This window comes from Microcebus murinus, chromosome 3 (genome assembly GCF_040939455.1).
Source record: "Microcebus murinus isolate Inina chromosome 3, M.murinus_Inina_mat1.0, whole genome shotgun sequence".
Lineage (NCBI taxonomy): Eukaryota > Metazoa > Chordata > Mammalia > Primates > Cheirogaleidae > Microcebus > Microcebus murinus.
The window spans coordinates 86,948,937-86,973,683 of NC_134106.1; the positions used below are offsets into that span (position 1 = coordinate 86,948,937).

General features: G+C 48.3%; 2 protein-coding genes and 3 pseudogenes across 3 annotated transcripts; all 5 read right to left on the minus strand.

Annotated features, from left to right (window-relative positions):
- Positions 1-2,202, minus strand: LOC109730629 (RNA-binding motif protein, X-linked 2 pseudogene; annotated as a pseudogene).
- A 105-nt stretch (positions 2,203-2,307) lies between these two features.
- On the minus strand, positions 2,308-3,477 carry LOC105856113 (eukaryotic initiation factor 4A-III-like). The gene has a single exon (XM_076000496.1). The coding sequence runs from the start codon at positions 3,475-3,477 to the stop codon at positions 2,308-2,310; it is 1,170 nt and encodes a 389-aa protein (XP_075856611.1).
- Positions 3,478-11,135: 7,658 nt separating this feature from the next.
- Positions 11,136-11,852, minus strand: LOC142869939 (RNA-binding motif protein, X-linked 2 pseudogene; annotated as a pseudogene).
- A 1,651-nt stretch (positions 11,853-13,503) lies between these two features.
- Positions 13,504-14,467, minus strand: LOC142870073 (transcription initiation factor TFIID subunit 8-like). 2 transcript variants are annotated; one of them, XM_076001089.1, is made up of 2 exons: positions 13,962-14,467; positions 13,504-13,691 (listed from the first exon to the last, which is right to left on the minus strand). In XM_076001089.1, exons 1-2 carry the CDS (start codon positions 14,465-14,467, stop codon positions 13,535-13,537), a joined length of 663 nt encoding a protein of 220 aa, XP_075857204.1. In that variant the 3' UTR covers positions 13,504-13,534. The 2 variants fall into 2 exon arrangements, with proteins under 2 accessions (XP_075857204.1, XP_075857203.1); XM_076001088.1 differs by having other exon boundaries at positions 13,504-14,467.
- Positions 14,468-14,982: 515 nt separating this feature from the next.
- Positions 14,983-16,703, minus strand: LOC105856109 (SNW domain-containing protein 1 pseudogene; annotated as a pseudogene).
- Positions 16,704-24,747: the final 8,044 nt, after the last annotated feature.

Consider the following 24,747-nt stretch of genomic DNA (forward strand, 5'->3'; position numbering starts at 1 on the left):
TCAGTGCTGCCTGTGGTCCCCAGGATTCCCGGAGTCCAGCTCCAGGGAGCGCCGGGCCCTTTTATGCTTGTGGGACCTGTCATGGCTCCTACTTGTATGACTACGCCCTTCAGAACGCCTGTTCCAGCCAGAATGTGTGTCTGAGCTTGGCCCTCTGTCCCTATCCCTGTTCTTTTCTTCTCTTGCCTCCCTCCTGCTTGAGGACTTGTGGTCACGTTTGGGTTTCTCCTCTGGCTCCCTCTCCAGGTCCTGGGCTCCAACACGCCAGGTGGTCCTGGCCTCAGGGGAGGCCAAGTAGTGCTTCCGGCCCTCCTTGGACTCCAGCAAGAACTCCAAGATAATTCAGAAGCCACTGTGCTGCTTAGGGTCATCCTTCTCCTTTATTGCCTTGCTTCCGGGTGATAAAGAGGATGGCTGCTCAGCCTCTACTGCCCGGTCGGTCTTCTCCTTTTATTTTTTTTGTGGGTTTGTCATCTTCAGAGCCCTCAGACAAACTCAGTGAGGGGGTCCGAGCCCCACAGCCCTTCTCTCTTTATTTTTTTGCAGAGATATTATTATGAACTTTTATTATGAGCTTTTCAAAATTCACACTTTTAATCCGCCTTTACTACATTTTCCCTCCAAGAATTCCCCCAAAGTTATAAAAAATAGAAATTTATATATATACATTGAGAATTATGCAGTTTTTACACAACAATGGGCAGGTCAATGTTTCAAGTTGTCTAACTCTTTCCCAGTGGGTCCCATCCAGAACTGGCAGCAGTATAACCTCTGAAAGTTCAGCAGCAGAAAAGGCAACCCTTTTCCCAATCCCGTGGCACTAGGGCCTGCAGCAGGTGCTGGTGAGGGGTAATGACGAGGAGCGAGGACCTGCAGAAAACATTGATTGGGATGACCGCTCCCAGAAGCCATGAGAACGGCAGGCCAGGTTCAGCCATGGCTTGAACCTGGGACTGTATTTAAACTCGCCAGGCCAAGAACTGCCAAGGGCTGAATGACAAACTCCGAAGGGTTGGCACAGATTCAGTCTAATTTGGGGAATCCAGTTTTTTCATTATTGTCCCCTCTTTAGTTCCGGGCAAAGGTACAGAGTGTCCCAGAGAACAGTGATGCTAGGGGGACACAGAGCCTGCTGGCAAGCCCCCAAGTTTCTCCAGTTTTCAAATTCACCAAGAGAATGGACACTTATGAGATGACTATAATTAAATATGGACCTTAGGGTTCTAACCCATGAAACAGCATGTTTATCCAGTGGTAACTTCCAGGTATTTACAGGCATCTTCCTTCCTTCCAAGATCAAAGGATATCAGCCCCCCCAGCATCTTCCTTCAAAACTTCTTTTCTGGTGTGTTGAGTACATCCATTATGAAGCCATCTTTCCCCAGGATGCAGAGGTTGAGCAGATTCAGATCTGCTTCCTGGAGAACACCTCAGCCTAGACTGCGGGCTTCTCGCAGCCCACTCCCACCGCAAGGTGGGAACGTGGCCTTCCGTCCACACCGGCCTTGCGGCAAACCAGCGAACCTTTTCAGCTTTCAGAAGACAAGGCCAAACCCAGCCCTCAGAATCCCACCGCGCCAAATCCCTCTCCTACAGCTTAAAAATCTACGTCTCCTTTATCAGTCACAGCATAACACAGCCAACGCCCAGGCTCTTGTCAGAGAGCCCTCTTTTCCCGGGAGGGGCAGGACTTGGAAGTTCCCAAAGCACAGGCTCCACAGAGGGACGACAAATGACTGACCACAGAGGGGACAGAGAGCACTGCCCCACATCAAATGCCGACCAGAGGATCAGCGCCACTCTGACATGTCACTGTCCTCCACATTGATGAGAATGTGATGAGCTCCCAACTCCTGCCAGCCCTGGGTCAAAGCTGTGACGTGTGGCCTCCTATGGCCAGCGTGTTAAGGGGGCGCAGAGTCACTTCCATCAGCTCAGCAGGGCACGTGGAGCCCAAGCTAGGAGAGTAGTAAGAATGTGATCTTGACATGATAAATTAGTGCGACAAATTGTGAGTCAACAAAAGGGATCCCGACATCCTGAAACACACCCCGGCAGGCAGGCAGTGTTCTTAGTGTTACAGCAAGCACGGCGGCAAAGAACCCTTCTTTCCTGCTACGTTCCCTGGTCTTCTGGGTTTCAAAGCAATCAAGTCCTATGATGATAAATGAAGTCCCGGGTGCTGCTACGCCCACGGTACATGCTCGCTGATTAGGAAGCCTCATTATTACCATCTTTTCCTCAACCCAGGACTACAAAGTATGTGAACTACCTCCAACCCATCTACAGCGCAGTGGGACTGTTTCTTCAGAGCAGATCGGCAACGTTCACAGGCATTTCATCAATCTGAGTGGAGTAGTACTGTTCTATATCTCGGAGGATGCGGATGTCGTCCTTCTTTACAAAATTGATGGCCACACCCTTTCGACCATATCGACCTGACCTCCCAAGTCTGTGTATGTACAACTCTCTGCTATTGGGCAGGTCGTAATTAATGATGAGGGACACCTGCGGGACATCCAAGCCCCTGGCCCAGACGTCTGTGGAGATGAGCACTCGGCTGGCGCCGGCCCGGAACTCCTTCGCGATGCTCTCGCGCTCCTTCTGCGGCATGTCTCCGTGCATCGAGCACACGGTGAAGTTGGCTTCTCTCATCTTCTCTGCCAGCCAGTCAACCTTCCTCCTGGTGTTACAGAAGATGACCGCCTGCGTGATGGTCAGTGTGTCGTAGAGATCACACAGGGTGTCAAACTTCCACTCTTCTCTTTCCACTGCCACAAAAAACTGTCTGACGCCTTCCAGAGTCAACTCATCACGTTTTAGCAGGATGCGGATTGGGTCCGTCATGAACTTGGTGGTCATTTCCAGGATTTCCTGGGGCAGCGTGGCACTGATAAGGACCACCTGTGTGGCCGGAGGCAGGTACCTGTACACGTCATAAATCTGGTCTTTGAAACCTTTATTCAACATTTCGTCAGCCTCATCCAAAACCAACATCTTGATAGCTCGTGTCCTTAAACTTCCTCTATGAATCATATCGAAGACGCGCCCTGGTGTGCCTGCGACGACGTGCTGTCCGTAATCCAGCCTCCTGATGTCCTCACCCACATTGGAGCCCCCGATGCAGGCGTGGCACTGGACGTTCATGTAGTCGCCGAGAGCAAGCAGGCCCTTCTGGATCTGCACGGCCAGCTCTCGCGTGGGGGCCAAGATCAGAGCCTGGGTCTCACGAATCTGAGTATCCAAGCACTGAAGGACTGAAATAGTGAAGGTGGCTGTTTTACCTGTGCCAGACTGAGACTGTGCGATGACGTCTCTCCCTTTAATTATCTGCTTGGTAGCTCGCTGTTGGATCGCTGAAGGGTTTTCAAACCCGTAGGCGTAGATGCCGCGCAGCAGGTCCTCCCGCAGGCCCATGGTGTCGAACGTGGGGGTCACGTCCACCTCCTCGCTGGTCTCGAATTCCACTGTGCTCATGTCTGCCTCTTTGAGCAGCCACTTCCGCGCCGAGCCCGAGGTCGCCATCGTGACGAAACACAGATGATGTCGCCTTCAGTCAATTCTTAAGGAAGCCCTCCCAGGAAGATCCAGGCGCTGTCCTTGTACTCGGAGTGCCAGGACACCTTCTCTGGCACCCCAAGCTGGACCTCTCGCTCATTCAGCTCGCTGATCAGCTTCACCTTAAAGGGTTCACCTTAGCAGGTTCCCGGTAGTCCCAACTGCTCAGCTTCCAGAGGAGGCTGCCTTCTCTCCAGTCTTATATACGGTTCTTGGAACACAGGTAACCAATCACCTATGAGCATGCAAGATTATCCGATTAATGATGGGATTAGTAGGATCAGCCAATAAGCTTCTCATGTATCCAATCTGCAGTGGATTTTGCGTCAGGGCCCCCAGGCGGGGGCTTTTCCCTATCATTAGGATCAGCCATAAACTTCACAGGTATCCAATCAGTGGATTGTGGATTTTGCCTCAGGGCTCCCAGGTGTGGGGGCTGTTCCCCAACTTAAGAACATCCCTCAACTGGCTCATGGTGACTCATGCCTGTAATCCTAGCACTCTGGGAGGCCGAGGCCCGGTGGATTGCTTGAGGTCAGGAGTCTGAAACCAGCCTGAGCCAAGAGCAAGACCCTGTCTCTACTCTAAATAGAAAGAAATTAATTGGCTAATGTTTTCTATGTTATTTGGCCAGGCATGGTGGTGCATGCCTGTAGTCCTAGCTACTCGGGAGGCTGAGGCAGAAGGATTGCTTGAGCCCAGGAGATTGAGGTTGCTGTGAGCTAGGCTCATGCCACAGCACTCAGTCTTGCTGTGTTGCCCAGGCTAGGTTGTCTCAAAAAAACCCACAACTACTTCTGGGGTTTTGAGTGCTGGGGATAGCTCCTGCAAAACATAGCCACAATAACATACTGTCAAATCCCTGCATGACCTAAGCCTACTAAGGGGACTTTTCAATGATCAGGCATGTTTGAAAGGGGGAACCGTGTTCCTTTGATCTTTCAAGGCGGACAGAATGTGCTCAACTAAGGGCCCTTGAGTCAGGACTTTGATCCACCTTGAGTGGGACGAGGCTGTCTGGCTTAAACACTGAATTCGTGGCCCCTGCTGCTCTCCTCGATAAGCACTTTGTGCCCTCCTTTGGGGAGATGGAAGTGGGGAAGAGAGGGTTGCAGAGCTGCTTGCCCTCAGGAGGGCAGGGCAGGTGACTCAAAGTTCTGGTGGCAGAACTCTAGGCAGCTCATGCTCCTAGGTCTGTAGGTTCTGGACTCGTCCAATGGCTCTGCCCTTTTTCTGAGCTGATCGTGTGATCTTAGACTTAAGACAGGAACGTCTTTGCCGTGGGACTCTTACCTTGCAAAACCTTAGACCTACTTTTATCATCAGTACAGGCCAGGCAGTATGTGGCTGGCCGGGCAGGTGCTGCAGGCTGGGGAGCTGGTCTTCCGCTCTCAGGAGGGGGCGAGGGCCAGCCCGCACTAGCAGAGACGCCCCGCCCCCCAATAGTTCCTGACTGTCCACCACCTGCGAAGTCAGTGGGCAGCCCTTCTCCTGACTGCTTAAAGATAGATGGCATCCTGGCACTGAGAAGGGTTGGCCCCATTTCCTACAGAGAATAAATTTGATTTTCTAAAAAAACTGTTAGCCCTTAGTGGCCTTCCCTTGACACTCATCCCTCGTAGATCTTAGAAAACATCCCACCCATGCCAGCTTATGTCTTGGTCTTAATTCCATGTTTACTTTGCCCTGCCCTATAATCACAGCAGATGTGATGCAAGCCACACCCATGGAGATCGTACTTGCCCCCTGATTCTTCTCTCCTGGCAACAGAACAAAGCTGTTTCATGAAGGAAGTGGTGTCTAATGTTTACATGGAACTTCTCAGACGTATAAGACCTTAGGGACATTGGTGAAACCTTGAATTGTTAAGATGTCCCTGAGCTATGGGGATGGGGCTCTTTCTGTACTGAGTGTCACAGGAAGTTGCCAAGGAGAATAGAGCAAGGGACATGCTATAGTGACTGGGTTGTTACAGGTTCACTTGTTCGATAGGTTGTCAGATGAGAGTCACCTGGGCTTTGTCTCACTTGTGAGCCCACCACAGTAACTCAGGGAAAGAAAGCCAGGTTCTCCTCAACTCTTTTCTCTCCTCCCAAACCTTGGTGCCTAACCTGAAGTGTCCGGGTCAAGTCTGGCCTTGCACCCTCCGAAGTCGGAGGGATGCAGCCAGGGCTGTCTTGTGTCACCCCATGTGCCCAACATGCCTGCCACCTCCATGGGAGTCCCCTTACCATATGTTAAAGGCTTCCTGCATTTGAGGAGAGTTCCCTGCTCTGGGACTCCTGCCCGGCCACTTCCCACCTCACCTTGAACTGGAGGGCGTGTGTGTGTGTGTGTGTGTGTGTGTGTGTGTGTGTGTCGGGGGCTTGCCTGCCCAGGTGTTATGGCTTCTGCTCTCAGACATCTGTGTGCTCCTTGTCAGCAGTGTTGCCACCTTGTTTGAGGGCAAGGAAAGAACGATGCCAGGGTCACCGGGTAACAGGAGGCGTTTCTAGAGTGTCGCATGCAGGCACTGGGGAGCGGCTGCATGCAGCCGTCTGCTGCTGACCTGTCTCCAGATGACACCTCTGGGACAGTCTTGGCCTTGGAGCCACCTCGTCTGAACTGAGTCTGGGGCGTGTGTCCCCGGACACAGCATAGTGGGGAGAGGCAGAGTCCTGGTGGGGCCCTGGTGTACAGCAGGCTGTCTCCTGCCACATAACAGCAGGAAACCCAGCACAGCAAGTACTGAGTTATGTGCCTGGATGTGAGCTTCCCGGATCTGGTTTGAGTTCTTGGTTTTTCAAATATTTGGGGGTACAGGAAGACTAAAGAGGGCTGGAGCTAGGTGTTTCCCATCCTCAGGTCTGTTAGATTTGGTAGTTGGTGATCCTTACGGGGAGAACTCTGGGCATTGCAGAAGTTTGTCTTGCCTGCTGGAGGAAAGAGACTTCGCTCCCATCGCCGTGAGACTAGGTGGGGTTCCTAGAAGTAAAATCATCAGGGTTCCTAGTGGTAAGGCTTGGGTAAAACTGGGGGACAGAGGTTCTTATTTGTCAGTTTTATTTTGTCATTTGACCACAGCATCTGGACTCCCTCAATCCCTGGAATAAGTATTTTCCCCACATTTTTGGATATATGTATGGAAGACAATTTTTTAAGACAAATGTTTTCCTGCTTTGGTTACCTTTCTTTCCCCTTCAAAAGGAATTAGCTTTCTCCTTCAAAAGGAATTAGAACTGCTTTGTTAAGATGCTTCTTGATATTTTACTTTTGTTCCTTTCTTTCCACCATTCTAATATCTCACCACTCCTTCAGAAAGTATAACCCTTCTCTCCACACCCCCTCCCCATCCCTGTCCTAGGCTCCCTTCCCTTCCATCATTATCTTCATTAGCTTATGATATTTGCTGCCGAGATGTTATAACAAGGACTCATGTATATAAGCCATTTCTTGATCCATTTAAAAGGAATTGTACATTGTGTAGAAGAGAACCTGAAAAACAGGGAAAAAAGCCCTAGCCATGGATATTGTGAAACTGCTATGTCATTTTGTAATCTGTCCGTTTGTGTGTGATCCGTGCAAAAAGGTTTCTGGGGAAGGGGTTAACGGTAGGGAGGCAGGGATGGTGGAGGGGTGAGTAGGGGAGTGGACCGGGCCCAGCACACAGACTGGCAGCTGCTCCAACCCCATCCCTCCTTAGAGATGCCACCTCCCCCACCACCCACCCCTAACTTGTGCTTTGCCTCCCCACCCTGGAGTAGTCCCTCTGGGTCACCAGCACTGTCTTGGCAGAGCCCACTCCCTACCCTAACCTGCCCACCCTCCCTGCCCCCCAGCATTTGGTTGATACTGTAGGGAAGTGCTGGAGGGTGGGAGGCAACCGGAGAATGGGGGCAGTTCCTGAGGGCATCGAAACCAAGTAGTATTATGAAGTGTAACTGTATTTGCACTTTTCCCCCCTGATTGCATTAGCACATACACAATATACCCATATAACAAAAAGGCCACCCTTTTTTGGTGGCTAAACATAGCAAAACCTACTTCAACCATCTAAATATACAACCGGTGGCAATCAATTCAATGTTGTGCACCCATCACTGCTAACTTGTTCATTCCACGAATACCATTAACTGATTTCCCTCTCTGAGCCCCTGGTCACTTCTAGTCTCTAAATTTGCCTACTCTGGACACGTTATAAATGGATCACATTTGTCCTTTCTGTCTAGCTTATTTTACTTTGCATAATGTTCTCAAGGTTTATTGATGTCTCATGAGCAAGAACCTCATTCCTTGTGAACTGTCTAGTGGTTATTCAGGCATCCAATCTTCAAATCTCCATCCCTTGGCATAGTGATAGTCAGGTGGCAATGCCACACTTTGAAACAGTACCATGATGAACACTGGCATGTGAATGTTTGCTTGACTCCCTGGCTTCAATTCTTGTGGGTGAACCTAACAGTGGAATTTCTGGGTTACATGGGAATTGTATGTCTAGGTTTGAGCCATTGCCAAACTAGGAACTGCTTATGGAGGTGGTTCAATCTAGATGACTTTCTCCTGGGGTCTCTTTGGGAGCATAAACCTGCTATCAGATCTAGGCTTGATGTGGTGGTTATGTGACTGAAATTAAGCTGTGGGGGAAGGTCATACCTGCTTCAGTCCCTGGATAATGAAGCCCACATACCCCCAACTCCCTCACCCGGATTCTGCACATCCATCCTGACCTCAAGGGCAACTCTGGACCATCAGGTAGTGCTTGAGAGTCAATGAACAGCTTAGATACCCTAAGGATCAGTCAGACTTGGGACAGTTCGCAAATAGATAGGAATGCTTACATAAAGATCTGCCCATTGGCAAAGACTGGGGAACAGGGTGAATCTCTTCAATGATGCTTGTTAGACTTCCTGCTGTGCACTAAACCAGTTGAGAAACCAAGAAGGTGCCCAGTTTCTCCAGAGTTCAGAGGCTTCTGGACTCCTTGAGTTCACTGATGCCTGTCCCGGTGATTGCTGGAACCTCCCAGGCCTTGGGGGTAGAAGACCCAAGTGAGCATGGCCCTTCTGTTAGTAGAAGGCTCCAAAGGGCTTGCATCTCCCGCTCAGGTGTCCTTTCCAGTGACTAGCTGCTTAGAGGGTTTATCTTCCTCAACTGGAGAGGTCAGAGGGGCATGGACCTAAAGCAGTCCTTATAGATGGAGCTCTGCCCTTGACCACTTGTCAGGGGAGACTGACAGTCTGGATCCCAGCAAGGTGGGGAGTCACCTTCAGCTTGATCCCTCTGTCTTCCCTGGTGAGAAACACGCATGGACAGAGTTGTGAATCGCTGCAGTGTTTCTGACCAAGATAAACTGACAGTGATCTTGGGCAGCTACTGGTAAAGAGGTGGGATGTCCCAGACGACCGAGCTGGTGGGAAACAAGCTGGCCTCCCTTAAGGACCTTCTTGGGTTAGGAAGCTTTGTGGTCAACTGAGGACAAAGTCGCCTATGAGGATTGGCTGTGTAGAGTTGGACAGGTTCATGTGGCCCGGTGCCTCGCTCTTCGCATTGCTGGGTGTATGCCATCAACCCCCCCCCCACCTCCACCCTGGAGGTGGCTTGGGTTGCAGGTCTGTTCTACATGTATTGTCCCCAGACCCCACGCTCCCCAGTCCCACGCTGTCAGCTCTGTCCCTAGGAGTCTGCAGTGGGCGGGTGCACGTCAGCAGGGATGCTCAATTCAGGGGCCGAGTTGTGGGAGCACTGAGCAGGGTCCCCCACCCAAACGGTGTGAGGAAGTGTACAGGGAAGGCTATCTGGAGGAGAGTCCTGAATTAAAGAACGCATTTCAGGACAGATTGGGAGTTGCTCACGGGTCAGATTAAGCTGGTAAAACACAGGCAGGGAGGTTTGTTCAAGAATGTTCCTGTGTTTCCCACCCCAGCCCCAGCCTGAGCCTGTCTCTCTGCCAGCCCCGTGCCCCTCCTCTGCACACCAGGGCACACTCCTAGTCATGCTTGCTGGGATAATCCACGATCTATTTATATAAACACATTTTAACTTCAGATCAGGAAATTGATGTTTTTCCTAACCAATGACATGTTTTGGAGAGCTTTCTTATACTTAAATGCATGTTCCAAAGCTTTTAGAGGTTGTAGACAATTGTTGACAGAAGAACCCAACTGGTGCTTTGTTCTTCTTAGTCAAATGGTTCTTTTCTTGCCTTCAATCTTCTGTGACTTATGTCTGCTTCCACTTTGATTTGAGATGGCGCCATTCCTTCTCCTACACGTCTTAAACCCCAGGGGAAGCTGAGATTATGGACCTGGGGACAGTGACTGACACGAGTCTACCCCTCAGGCAGGCTGACTTTGCTGAGGCCAAATGGGTTGTAAAAGGCTGACAGAATTCTGTGTTGGGAGGTGTCTTGCTGTGGCTCCCAAGCCCTCCAGAGGTCCCAGGCCCTCCCCACCCCTGTGACCCACTCATGGAAGAGAGAACATGGTCCTGCAGGAGAAGGCTATTAGGCCAGAATCAGTCTGTTCCCACTGGACAGCGCCCATGCTGTGGTGGGTTTTTGTTTTTGTTTTTTTCTTTTTAGTGTTTTTTTTTTTTTATACAATACACATGGAAAGAGAAGCTGTGGTGGCTTTTAAATAATCTGAATAGACCCCTGCCCATTTAAAAACCCTTTAAAGTTCAGAGCTCTTTAATCTCCCCATATTTTTTTCTCTGACAACCACACCACTTTAAAGTGTTGAATCGAAATGTTCAAATATAAATAAAGCAGTGAAGAACTTCCTGGTTTGAACCTCGGAGATCAGCTCAGCTTAGCTGTGCTGTGGGGGCCCAGAGCCACGCAGGCCTGAAGTCTTCCAAAAGTCACTGTCATGGGGGAAGAAGTAGAGGGATTGTTACTAGATTTAAAAAGATTAAACTTGGCCGGGCGCGGTGGCTCACGCCTATAATCCTAGCACTCTGGGAGGCCAAGGCGGGAGGATCGCTCGAGGTCAGGAGTTCCAGACCAGCCTGAGGAAGAGTGAGATCCCATCTCTACTATAAATAGAAAGAAATTAATTGGCCAATTAAAAATATATATAGAAAAAATTAGCAGGGCATGGCTAAAATGTCACCTACCCCAAATCAAATCGGGGTGATTGAAATGCCAGACCGGGTGCATGAAATATCAACTGATTTCATTTCTGCAAGCTTCTTGAGGAAGACTTCGTAGTGGACACCGGATGGTATTTAACAACAAATTTATTTTAGCATATTATGGGGTATAAGTGTTAAGGTTACATATATTGAACATGTGCCCCTTCTCCCTTGAGTAAGAGCTTCAAGCGTGTCCATCCCCCACACATTGCACATTTTACTCGTTCTGGTTGCATATACCCATCCCCTCCTCCCCCGCCAACCAATTGTGGCTATGTGGCTGTTGAAACTATATGCCTCTCAATGACTCTAACATTCAAGAGATTAAAAGAATTCAGCCCCAGAGGTTTTATACACAAAAATAGGGACAACATAACTGAATTTGACTGCATTTAAAAACAGTTCACTGCCAAATCTACTGAGCAGCTGAACAGGCTTCAGTGCTGCCTGCGGTCCCCGGTATTCTAGGAGTCTTGCTCCGGGGAGTGCCAGGCCCTTTTATGCTTGTGGGACCTGTCATGGCTCCTCCTTCTATGACTACGCCCTTCAGAACGCCTGTTCCAGCCAGAATGTGTGTCTGAGCTTGGCCCTCTGTCCCTATCTCTGTTCTTTTCTTCTCTTGCCTCCCTCCTGCTTGAGGACTTGTGCTCACGTTTGGGTTTCTCCTCTGGCTCCCTCTCCAGGTCCTGGGCTCCAACACGCCAGGTGGTCCTGGCCTTGGGGGAGGCCGAGTAGCGCTTCCGGCCCTCCTTGGACTCCAGCAAGAACTCTGAGAGAATTCAGAAGCAACTGTGCTGCTTAGGGTCATCCTTGTCCTTTATTGCCTTGCTTCCAGGTGATGAAGAAGACAGCTGCTCAGCCTCTACTGCCCGGTCGGTCTTCTCCTTTTCTTTTCTTTTGTGGTTTGTCATCTTCAGAGCCCTCAGACAAACTCGGTGAGGGGGTACGAGCCCCACAGCCCTTCTCTTTTTCCTTTTTATTTGCAAAGATTTTATTATGAACTTTTATTATGAGCTTTTCAAAAGTCACTCTTTTAATCTGCTTCTACTACTTTTTCCCTCCAAGAATTTCCCCAAAGCTATACAAAATAGAAATTTATAAATATACATTGAGAATTATGCAGTTTTTACACAACAATGGCCATGTTTCAAGTTGTCTAACTCTTTCCCAGTGGCTGCCATCCAGAACTGGCAGCACTGCAACCTCTGAAAGTTCAGCAGCAGAAAAGGCAACCCTTTTCCCAATCTTGTGGCACTAGAGCCTGTAACAGGTGCTGGTGTGGGGCAATGACGAGGAGTGAGGACCTGCAGAAAACATTGATTGGGATGACCGCTCCCAGAAGCGATGAGAACGGCAGGCCGGGTTCAGCCATGGCTTGAACCTGGGACTGTATTTAAACTCGCCAGGCTAAGAACTGCCAAGGGCTGAATCACAAACTCCGAAGGGTTGGCACAGATTCAGTCTAATTTGGGGAATCCAGTTTGTTCATTATTGTCCCCTCTTTAGTTCCGGGCAAAGGGACAGAGTGTCCCAGAGAACAGTGATGCTAGGGGGACACAGAGCCTGCTGGCAAGCCCCCAAGTTTCTCCAGTTTTCAAATTCACCAAGAGAATGGACACTTATCAGATGACTATACTTAAATATGGACCTTAGGGTTCTAATCCAGGGAACAGCGTGTTTATCCAGTGGTAACTTCCAGGTGTTTACAGGCACCTTTCTTCCTTCCAAGATCAAAGGATATCAGCCCCCCCAGCATCTTCCTTCAAAACTTCTTTTCTGGTGTGTTGAGTACATCCATTATGAAGCCATCTTTCCCCAGGACGCAGAGGTTGAGCAGATGCAGATCTGCTTCCTGGAGAACACCTCAGCCTAGACTGCGGGCTTCTCGCAGCCCACTCCCACCGCAAGGTGGGAACGTGGCCTTCCGTCCACACTGGCCTTGCGGCAAACCAGCGAACCTTTTCAGCTTTCAGAAGACAAGGCCAAACCCAGCCCTCAGAATCCCACCGCGCCAAACCCTTCTCCTACAGCTTAAAAATCTACGTCTCCTTTATCAGTCACAGCATAACACAGCCAACGCCCAGGCTCTTGTCAGAGAGCCCTCTTTTCCCGGGAGGGGCAGGACTTGGAAGTTCCCAAAGCACAGGCTCCACAGAGGGACGACAAATGACTGACCACAGAGGGGACAGAGAGCACTGCCCCACATCAAACGCCGACCCGAGGATCAGCGCCACTCTGGCATGTCACTGTCCTCCACATTGATGAGAATGTGATGAGCTCGCAACTTCTGCCAGCCCTGGGTCAAAGCTGTGATGTGAGGCCTCCTCTTGCCAGCATGTTGAGGGGGCGCAGAGTCACTTCCCTTAGCTCAGCGGGGCACTTGGAGCCCAAGCGAGGAGAGAAGTAAGAATGAGGTCCTGACATGATTAATTAGTGAGACAAATTGTGAGTCAACAAAAGGGATCCCGACATCCTGAAACACACCCCGGGCAGGCGGGCAGTGTTCTTGGTATTACAGCAAGCACGGCGGCAAAGAACCCTTCTTTCCTGCCATGTTCACTGGTCTTCTGGGTTTCAAAGCAATCAATTTCTATGATGATAAATGAAGTCCCTGGCTGGTGCTATGCCCGAGGTACATACTCGCTGATTAAGAAGCCTCATTATTACCATCTTTTCCTCAACCCAAACATCCAGTGAAAACGGGTCATCTTAATATAAGGTTTGCTATTAAAATCATGTCCAATCACATCCCCAGCCTTGGCTCAGCCACAAAGAGGTCACTCTCTCTTCTGCCCTGCAGTGGCTTTAACTCCCCAGGGGGGTGGTGTCCGGGCCTGTGGACAAGCCAGGCTTCCTTCTCAGCTCACGAAAGGGACTTCTTCCTGCGGATCTTGGGTTTCTTCACAGGTCGCAGATAGGGGTTATCAATGATGCTCTCTTCCCCGTTGCGGCTTCCCGACAAGGCGGGCTTCTGCTGCAGGACAGAAGTGTTCTCCTTCTCGGCTCCAGAATCGTCGGTACTCATTTGAAGAGTGAGGTTCTGTGTGTCTGTCTGCTCGTCCTGCTCCGAGGAATCCGTCTCTTCCATTTGTTGCATCTCCAGCTCAGACGGAAGAAGAGCTGTCAGGTAGGGGATGCTGAAAGGTCTGGCAGCAATCAATGGAAACGTGCTGACATCATCTTTGAAAAGACTCTGGGTCTCTCCTGTCTTGGCCATGAAACGGGCGAGTGCCCAATCCACGTCGCGCCTCTGGGATGCAGCCTTCTCCCGCAGGCCCTGGTAGTCCCACACAGGCTCGTGGAAAGTCGGAGTGTTGATGTAGGTGTGGGGATCGGGGAACTCAGGAAAATGGCTGGGGACGTGTGGCGGGCGGGGTCGGTTCTGCCCTGCAGTGAGGGCCTTGGGGGTCACTGGCTGATTGGTCACCGGAGGAGCAGTGATGACCATCCTCTGAGACCGTTTTGCATAAGCTGGGAGAGTGTCCGCATTGAAACCCATCTCAACAAGTGTGACCACGACATCCGACAGTGCGGGCCGAGTCCTGCCTGTGTGCTCACAGTGAGACTTGGCACTCCTCCCAATTTCTGAAATGCAGCTCTGCAGCATGTCTGTCAATGTTTCCACGGATGTTTTTTCCGCGCGCTCAAACCCTGCCTCTGTGAGCAAGGAGCTCACAACCACTTGCAGTGTTCTCCTCCGGGCCAGATGGTAGTTATCAGCAGGGTTAGGAGACTGTTTACTTCCTGATCTCGTTCCTGAGCCGCTAGCCCCGGCCGCGGCCGCCGTGTCGGCCATCTTGCTCTGGCGTGGTGTGACAGCCCTTCTCTTAGCAGAACTGGGTGATGTGCCTAGAGAGCTCCGAGTCCTTGGGAGGCCGGTAGTTAGACACATGATCCACTCGGATAGTTCGCCCTTTAATTTTTTTTTTTTTTTTTGGTCTAAAGGGTTTTATTTGAAACAATAGTTGCACCAAGCAAGAGCTTACTTTCCCCAGTCCAAATTAAAACAGCACAATGGGGGGAAAAATGTCATTTGGTAGCACAGTTCCAATATGTGAATATCATCCTCATCGTGGTTGGGGTAACTTTATTCATAAGCAGTTGTTTGTACACAAAATATTAACCCCAAACTTGTAGTGTCACATAAAAGGAAGTGGTCTTAATTTTTCATGTGGGGCAGTATGTTCTATAAATGCCAAAAGGTGGGAGAAGAACAAACACAATCCACTCTTTAAAAAAACTAATTCAAAGTAGAATTTTCTATCCCCCTTTCTCCTGTAAGAAAAAGTAGTGCTGGGATGTGTCACCCAGATTTGGTTTTTATCCTGACCATTGACAAAGTATTCCCCATATGACTTGCATCATTAGGGTTTTGGATAATAGTTTGTTCACTTTGAAGAGACACGTGTCTACTCCTTCCTCCTCTTCTTGCCTTCATGCTCATGTTCCTTTGGGCGGCTGCTATCTGAAGGTCTTTTAGAGCCACCATGATGTTTGGCTTCTTCCAAAAACTTGTCCAAGCCAAAAGGATCTTCCTCAAACTGAACTGGTCCTTCTCTGCCTCTCTGCCTGGGGTCTGAACCGGAAAATTCCTTGTCGGGAACAAATCTGTTGGTCTTTATTCTGGCTTCTAGGTCATCACCATACATGTCCTTGTCCAGATTTTGACTGGGCCTATAAATACTCTGGGCCCTATCTTTACCACCTCTCCAGGCTTGATCATAAACATTGTAAATTTCATCTTCTCCACCTGCAAATCCACTGTCCATACCCTTGGATTGGTTGAAGAGCCTTTGGTCATACTGAACGTCATTGGAAGTCCGAGGATTGGGCACACCAAGAGCAATGACTTCACTGATATCCCGATTTTCATTTCTCTGAAGTTTCGACCTCTTATCAGGAGCGGCCCTAGAAAGATTCCGGTCATGCTGTCTTCCTTTTCGCCTATCATGCCGGATTTCATCCCTCTCACGTGCCTCCCCATCATCTTTTTCCACATGGGTTTTGATCCCAGCTCTCCTCTCCCTGGCTTTCTGGGCCATTTCTCTAAGTTTCTCTTCATGTTTCTCCTTTTCTTTCTGAGCCAGCTTTCTCTCTACTTGGGCACGCATTTCCACAGCTTCACGGGCCTTCCGATCAGCAATGTAGAGAGCTTCAGCCAGTTTGGCAAAATTTTCATTTATGTGCACTGTCTGTAGCCCTCTTCCATCAGCAGCCAGACGTTTATCTAATGGAATTGTATAACCCTTTGCATTTTTCCAGTTAGAAATACAAGGAGGAACCTTCCACTCTTGTTGTTCCTTTACAGTCATCTTTCGGCTAGGAGAATGCATGACAGGTGCAGGAGGAGAGGGTGGTCCCCGGGGGATTTTCTTATTGATCTTGAACCTTGGAGGCTCCATTGGATCTTTCTGCATTTCTACCATGCGAATAACCCTTTGTTTAGCTCCAGAGTTGAAAGCCACTCCTTGCTGAGATGGTGTGTATCGGATATACTGAGCAGGAGCCAGTTTGTCAGCTGCTCGAACTGGCATGGCTGCGGCAACCTTCTGCGATAGGGATTTTTCTAAGGCTACCCTTGTTTTTTCTGTTATCTCTTTAATAACTTCTTCATCGGGTCTTTGCAGGTGTGCATCATCTGCATTCATAACCTCCTTTGGAACCAGGTCAGTGTATTTGCTATAAATAATCTTGTCTTTTGACTGTCCTTGTCGAGCAATTGCATCATACTTAATTTTTCCTTCAGGATCCACCTGAATGGCCAGTGCATTCGACATTTTTTTCTTTCGCCCCATGTCCAGTGGATACTGGGCCACATGGATCTCTGGAAAAGCACCTCCATCTCCCAAATCCTCTAATGACCGAGGTATCCAGCCTTTCCGATAGCCGTATGGGGGAGGTTCTCTTCGGGAGGATACCAGTGAGGTCTGGCGTGACCTCTGAGATCTTGCCTTCTCTTCAGCCTCAAGCTGGTCCTGAGATAGCTGAGTAGGTGCAGGTAAAAAGCTGGTGAGCGCCATCTTCTTCCGCCCCATACTGTGAGATGATGTCGCCTTTAGTCAATTCATAAGGAAGCCCTCCCAGGAAGATCCAGGCGCTGTCCTTGTACTCGGAGTGCCAGGACACCTTCTCCGGCAACCAGAGCTGGACCTCTCACTCATTCAGCTCGCTGATCAGCTTCACCTTAAAGGGTCCACCTTAGCAGGTTCCCGGTCGTCCCAACTGCTCAGCTTCCAGAGGAGGCTGCCTTCTCTCCAGTCTTATATACGGTTCTTGGATCACACGTAGCCAATCACCTATGAGCATGCAAGATTATCGGATTAATGGTGGGATTAGTAGGATCAGCCAATAAGCTTCTCATGAATCCAATCTGCAGTGGATTTTGCCTCAGGGACCCCAGGCGGGGGCTTTTCCCTATCATTAGGATCAGCCATAAACTTCACAGGTATCCAATCAGTGGATTGTGGATTTTGCCTCAGGGCTCCCAGGTGTGGGGGCTGTTCCCCAACTTAAGAACATCCCTCAACTGGCTCATGGTGACTCATGCCTGTAATCCTAGCACTCTGGGAGGCCGAGGCCCGGTGGATTGCTTGAGGTCAGGAGTCTGAAACCAGCCTGAGCCAAGAGCAAGACCCTGTCTCTACTCTAAATAGAAAGAAATTAATTGGCTAATTTTTTCTATGTTATTTGGCCAGGCATGGTGGCAAATGCTTGTAGTCCTAGATACTCAGGAAGCTGAGGCAGAGGGATTGCTTGAGCCCAGGAGATTGAGGTTGCTGTGAGCTAGGCTCATGCCACAGCACTCAGTCTTGATGTGTTGCCCAGGCTAGGTTGTCTCAAAAAAATGCCACAACTACTTCTGGGGTGTTGTGTGCTGGGCATAGCTCCTGCAAAACACAGCCACAATAACATACTGTCAAATCCCTGCATGACCAAAGCCTACTAAGGTGACTTTTCAATGATCAGGAATGTTTGGAAGGGGGAACCATGTTCCTTGGTCATTCAAGGCAGACAGAATGTGCTCAACTAAGGGCCCTTGAGTCAGGACTTTGATCCACCTTGAGTGGGACGAGGCTGTCTGGCTTAAACCCTGAATTCGTGGCCCCTGCTGCTCTCCTGGATAAGCACTTTGTGCCCTCCTTTGGGGAGATGGAATTGGGGAAGAGAGGGTTGCAGAGCTGCTTGGCCTCAGGAGGGCAGGGCAGGTGACTCAAAGTTCTGGTGGCAGAACTCTAGGCAGCTCATGCTCCTAGGTCTGTAGGTTCTGGACTCGTCCAATGGCTCTGCCCTTTTTCTGAGCTGATCGTGTGATCTTAGACTTAAGACAGGAACGTCTTTGCCGTGGGACTCTTACCTTTCAAAACCTTAGACCTACTTTTACCATCAGTACAGGCCAGGCGGTATGTGGCCGGCCGGGCAGGTGCTGCAGGCTGGGGACCTGGTCTTCCGCTCTCAGGAGGGGGCCGAGGGCCAGCCCGCACTGGCAGAGACGCCCCCCCCCATAGCTCCTGAATGTCCACCACCTGCGAAGTGAGTGGGCAGCCCTTCTCCTGACTGCTTAAAGATAGATGGCATCCGGGAACTTAGAAGGTTTGGCCCCATTCCCTACAAAGAATAATTTTGATTTTCTATAAAAACCCTTAGTGGCCTTCCCTTGACACTCATCCCTCGTAGGTCTTAGGAAACATCCCACCCATGCCAGCTTATGTCTTGGCCTTAATTCCATGTTTACTTTGCCCTGACCTATAATCACATCAGATGTGATGCAAGCCACACCCATGGAGATCGTACCTGCCCCCTGATTCTTCTCTCCTGGCAACAGAACAAAGCTGTTTCATGAAGGAAGTGGTGTCTCATGTTTACATGGAACTTCTCAGACGTATAAGACCTTAGGGACATTGGTGAAACCTTGAATTGTTCAGATGTCCCTGAGCTATGGGGATGGGGCTCTTTCTGTACTGAGTGTCACAGCATGTTGCCAAGGAGAATAGAGCAAGGGACATGCTATAGTGACTGGGTTGTTATAGGTTCACTTGTTCGATAGGTTATTGAACCTACGCAGGCCTGAAGTTTTCCAAAAGTCACTGTCATGGGGGAAGAAGTAGAGGGATTGTTACTAGATTTCAGAAGATTAAAGTTGGCCGAGCGCGGTGGCTCACGCCTATAATCCTAGCACTCTGGGAGGCCAAGGTGGGAGGATTGCTGGAGGTCAGGAGTTCCAGACCAGCCTGAGGAAGAGTGAGATCCCGTCTCTACTATACATAGAAAGAAATTAATTGGCCAACTAAAAATATATAGAGAAAAAATTAGCCGGGCATGGTGGCGCATGTCTGTAGTCCCAGCTACTTGGGAGGCTGGGGCAGGAGGATTGCTTGAGCCCAGGAGTTTGAGGTTGCTATGAGCTAGGCTGATGCCATGGCACGCTAGCCCAGGCAACAGAGTGAGACTCTGTCTCAAAAAAAAAAAAAGACTAAAGTTTACATAGCAACTGAATGCAATGTATGAACCCTGATTGGATCATGGATGGAAAAAGGAAAAAATATATAGTCATTTTGGGGAGACATTTGGCTTGGGTCACAAGGTTGATAATGTATTATGGGGTTATTGTTTATTTTCTTAGATATGATAATGGAACCAAAATTTGGTGTGTACACAGACATGTACCTAAAGAAACTAAGCATACGTGGCAAAATGTTAATGAATGGTAAATCTCGTTAAAGGCTGTATTCGTTAGAATTTGTTATACTGCTCTTAACTGTTCTTTCATATTTGAAAATTTTCAAACTAAAAAGTTGGAGCTAAATCCATCCTTAATCATTCCACTGAAAGGTAGCCACAGTTGACATCATTTTTATGTATTTACATATATCACAGATTTATGTTTTAAATAAAATTTTTTTATATGTATACATAGTTTTGTGTCCTCTTTTGAACAATATATATTTTTTATTTAAAAATGATTGTAATGTAAAAAAATAAAATTGAATAACAATTTTGAAATCATTTCTGACTCTATATTGTATTTTCCATCATTAAATATTGATATTAATAAAAACATAACTGTTAGTCCTGCCTAACATCTATCATGTGACTATACCTTGATCTACTTCAACGTTTTAAGATTTTTTTTCTCTGTTCCCTGGGTATAGTGGAGTGGCAACATCATAGCTCATTGCAACCTCTAACTCCTGGGCTCAAATGATCCTCCTGTCTCAGCCTCCCTAGTAGCTGGGACTACAGGCGAGCACCACCACGCCTGGCTTATTTTTTCTGTTTTTTGGTGGAGACAGGGTCTTGCTGTTGCTCAGGCTGGTCTTGAATTCCTGACCTTCAGGGATCCTCCCACCTCTGCCTCCCAGAGTGCTGGGATTACAGGCAGCCCACCACTGGGCTGGCCATCATTTTCTGATTTAGTTGGCTTTCACTCTAATAAATAATTGCTATCAAGAACTTTACCTAAATCTTTGGGCTTTTTTGTTCATATTTAAGAAAACAACAAAACATTGTCATTATATATACGTTCTGGATGTACAACATAGGTAAGTATTGTTTATATTTAACAATGTAAACAAGAGTTTGTACTTAATAAAATAGCTCCCCACATGAGGGGCCAGGAGCCTCTTCCAAGTCTGCAGTGGAATTGCCTTTTTGGCCATTCAGTTGCTTGCTCGGACCCTTGGCCAGTTAGCCACGCTCCTCTTTGCCTATCAGACAGAAGGGCCACTGCTGCTCCCCAGGCCATGGGCACCCAGTCTGGTGTTCACCCAGGGGCCCCAACGTGAGCCACCTTCTCAGGGACCAGGCTTTTCTGTCGCCATTCCTGTAATCTTCTGGGCTGTCAGTGGAGTAAAACAAGTGCCCATTCTGGCCAGCCTCTGCCCTGGACCCAAATGGACCTGCCTGTTGAGCATAAGCTAACCCTAAAAACAGTGCAATTGTAGTGCAATTGAAGCTGTTACTGAAGCCTCCCAGGGAGGTCCCTGGCGCAACACAAGGGAGGAGGCCCGAATCCCATGGCGGGAACTGGCAGTTCCTTCGGTCCTCTGCGCCCCGCCCCCCTCTCCGACTCCAGCCTCTTGAGGCCTCAGCTGTCCTTCTCCTCCGCACACGTGGACTCTACACACCTGGAGGCCTCGGAGCCAAGCAGGGCATCCGACCCGGGCGGGAGCTGTCCGTGTTCCGAGTCGATAGTGGGTCTGTGAAGGCGCTCGCTCTGCAGAAGCCTTTCTGGAACATTCATGCATCGACCCTGCCCGGCCAGGCCCGCTCCAGAGGACGTATCAGGTGCGCAAGCATGAACATGCCAAACCCCGGGAAGTCCTTGACAGGACGGAGCTCTGCCTTCCTCTCCTTTTCACCGCACAGTACACATAGAGAAGGGTCATGTTTGTGCTGCAGTCAAGATCATGTATGTACTACTGTGCACATAGAAAAGATTTTCTTCAGCCTAACAAGGTGATGATTCAAAAATTTAGAAAGCCAATCGCAAAAACAGAATAAATTAACCCATTAAAACCAAAGCAAAAAACCCCACAAAAAACAAAAAAAAAATTTTAAACTCCAACATTTAAGCAATTTTTAAAAGAAAAAAATGATAACTCAAAATATTAGGACTCTATAGACAGTATTATTTTTACACATGAGAAATTGTAATTTTTAATTCTGGCCAGGAATAGTAGAATTCTTATTTTTCATTCTTAATGTTTTGACTTTTGAGTGGAAAAGCCTAATTGCTGGCTAATATTTCTCCTACAGAAAACAAAACATGGATTATACATACAATCACACTGCTGCAATAGCACTAAGTATTTGTTTAAGTATTAATAAAACTCGGGCCTTGGTGCCGCGGCCTTGGGCGGCAGGAGGCTGAGCAGACACCAAGAGCCTGAAGTCAGACCTGGAGCAAGCGCCGCCCTGCTCCTCACTCGGGCATTTTGGCCACGGCTCTGAGATCTGCTTCAAACCTCATCTCAAGGGTAGAAATAATTACTGCGTCATGGTAAAGAGTAAACAAGATGATGCAGGAGACACACTTGGCCAGGAGCCTAGAGCAAGGGAGGGGCTCATAAAAGCTATCAGCTCTAACACGTTATCATTTCCATATGGGAGGAATGCCTTTGAGCATATTTAAAACAAATATTTGTATAATAAGCAACGGTCCAATTGGTGAAATAAAATAATTTTAAGAATGGTTTGCTCTGTCCATCAGTTCCAGTGGATTCCGGCTCCTACTGCCTACTCTAGCATCAATTTGTGTGAAATTGTGGGTTTAAAATGAAATTTGGAGACACTCAAAAGTATAACTGGCCCAAGCCTGCTGTTGGCCCCACACTGGGCGAGGGCTCCTCTCTGCAAGGACAGTGCCCCCAAGCCCTGAAGGGTGGCACAGCCAGTGGGTCAGCAGCTGCCCCTGGTTGTGGTGGCTGCCCTCCAGGAAGCCCTGCGCAGGCCTGCCCAGGCCTCCGCAAGAAACACTTGCTGAGGCTGCCTCCTTCTTGCTCACGTCACACAACCCAGAAGCAGCTCCTCTTGGTTACTATTTTCTCTTCTTCGTGGCACTTAACATCTCAAAGTGTCCACTTATGTGCTTATCATCTGCTTCGCCCACTTGCCTGCAGTGTTGGCCCCTGCTGAGCCCTGCCTTCACGCCCATCACTGGGCCAGAATCTGCCCTGCCCGGCTCCTCCCCTCTCCAGGCAGGCCCTGTGCAGCCAGCAGGCTCAGAGCTCACAAACAGGATCATTGGCAACACAAAGGTCCATTTGGCTTTGAACAAATTGCCACTGACTGCTGGATTTTTCTTTCCTCCTCAAACAAAAGATCACAGAGCCATGGAGGCTGCTACAAAGGCTCTCCTAGGTATATCTTCTCTGGCTGGCCCACTGTGTCAAGGAACAGGTCCCGAATGGAGAAAACCGTGGTCAGTGGCCAGATGGACCCCCCTTGGCCCTTCCTGACTCCTGCTGCTCCTTCCCAGGCTGGCGCCAGAGCCTTCCCCTCTCCTGGGCCCTCGCTCTCAGGGCTGCACAGGACTTCCCTGGGGCCTGGGCATTGTGCCTTCCTGGGCCCCTTCCACCATTAAAAATAGAAAAATTGCATTTTATGATGACATTGGTATAAAGACAAATATAATCTAGGCTGGATTCATTATTACATATTCATTTTCTTCTGATTTTAAAAGAAATGGAAATGGAAAACATATTCCCAGGCCCCAGGCCCTGTGCTGCTGTGCCTGGGGGAGAGTGGGCTCTGCTCACCTCCCCTGCCCGCCCCCAGAGCTGCTGAGAAAAGGAGCAACTTCTGTGTGATGGAATTCGACTCAAATCCAACTTAAGGATTGGGCCCAGCTTTGAACGTCAGCAGGCCTCCTTCCATCTGGGGGCTCCTGAAACCCTCCTTCACCTTGCACCCACCACCTGACGTTTCACGATCAGACCTTCTCTCCTCTAGCACTGGGTTCCTTAGACGTATAGTGCAGAGCCACTGGGGGAGGGGAAGGGCTCAACTGCAAATTCTGTGTCCCACCTAGTTAGGAATCTCCAGGACAGGCTCAGGATTCTGCATCATGAATAAGCTCTCCTGGTGAAACTGAGGCTCCCTGAAATTTGAGAAAAGGCTCCATCAATCTAAATGCACACTCACAGATGTCCTCAGGCATCCTTGTCTCCCTCAAAGGACAGCATTGATCAGAAGGAAGAAGCCAAGCAGGGTCAGAGTGGCCAGAGTGGCTAGCAAGGGACACTTAATTTTCTTATAAATCACATTATATTTCTTATAAGTCACATATTTCTTATAAATCACAATATCACAAACGAGATAAATATATCCCTTCTTGCCACTTCTATTCAACATTGTACTGGAGGTTATAACTGGGGCAATTACATAAGAAAAGAAAAAAAACAAAACACCAAAAGGCATCCTAGAGATAAAGGAAGAAGTAAAACTGTCTCTATTCACAGATGACATAATCTCATATACAGAAAATCCTAAGGAATTCACTAGAAAAAATTAGAACAAATAAATGAGTTTAGCAAAGTTACAGGATATAAAATGAATATAAAATATTAGTTGTATTTCTATAAGCTTGCAAAGAACAATCCAAAAATGAAATTAAGAAAATAATTCCATTTCTAATAGCATTAGAAAGAATAAAATACCTAAGAATAAATTTGACAAAAGAAGAAAAACTCTGAGAACTGCAAATCATTGTTGAAAGAAATTAAAGAAGATCTAAATAAATGGAAAAAAATCCCATGTTCATAGATCAGAAGACTTAACATTGTCAAGATGATAATACCCCCAAATCTACTTACAAATTTAATTACATTTAAATTTAATTTAATGCAATCCTTATCACAATCCCAGCTGACTTCTTTGTAGAAATTGACAGAAATTTCTTATGGAATTTCAAAGCACCGAGAATAACCAAAACCATCTTAAAAGTGAAGACCAAAATTGGAGGACTCACACTTCTTGACTTCAGCATTTACTACAAAGCGATGGTAATCAGGACAATGTGGTGCTTGAACAAGGATAGAGCTATAGACCGATGGAGTAGAATTGAGAGCCTAGAAATAAACCTATACATCTATGATCAACTGATTTTCAACAAGGGTGCCAAGACCGTTGGATGAGAAATGAATAGTGTTTTCAACAAATGGTGCTGGGACAACTGGACAGCCACATGCAAAAGAACGAAGTTGGACACTTACCTCATAGCATAAACAAAAATTTACTCAAAATGGATTAAAGACCTCCCGCAAGTTTCCTGAGAAGAACATTACAATCCTTACTGGATGAGTCAAGTAAGCCAACGCCCAACTCAGGACTGTGTACCTGACCCAGCCAGGCTAGAACTCTCTTATTCCCCTCCTTTGACATGATGCAATACTTGCTGTGGAAGACAATTCTAGAATGAAGTAGCAAATGGAAACTAATTGTGATGGGCACTTTATATAGTGGTGGTAGAAGTGTTTGGGTCAGGTAGAAGGGAGCCTTTGCCAAGTATATATCTGTATTCATAGGTAATATACTACTTCAACCATCAAAAAAAATTTAAAATTAAAAGGAAATGGA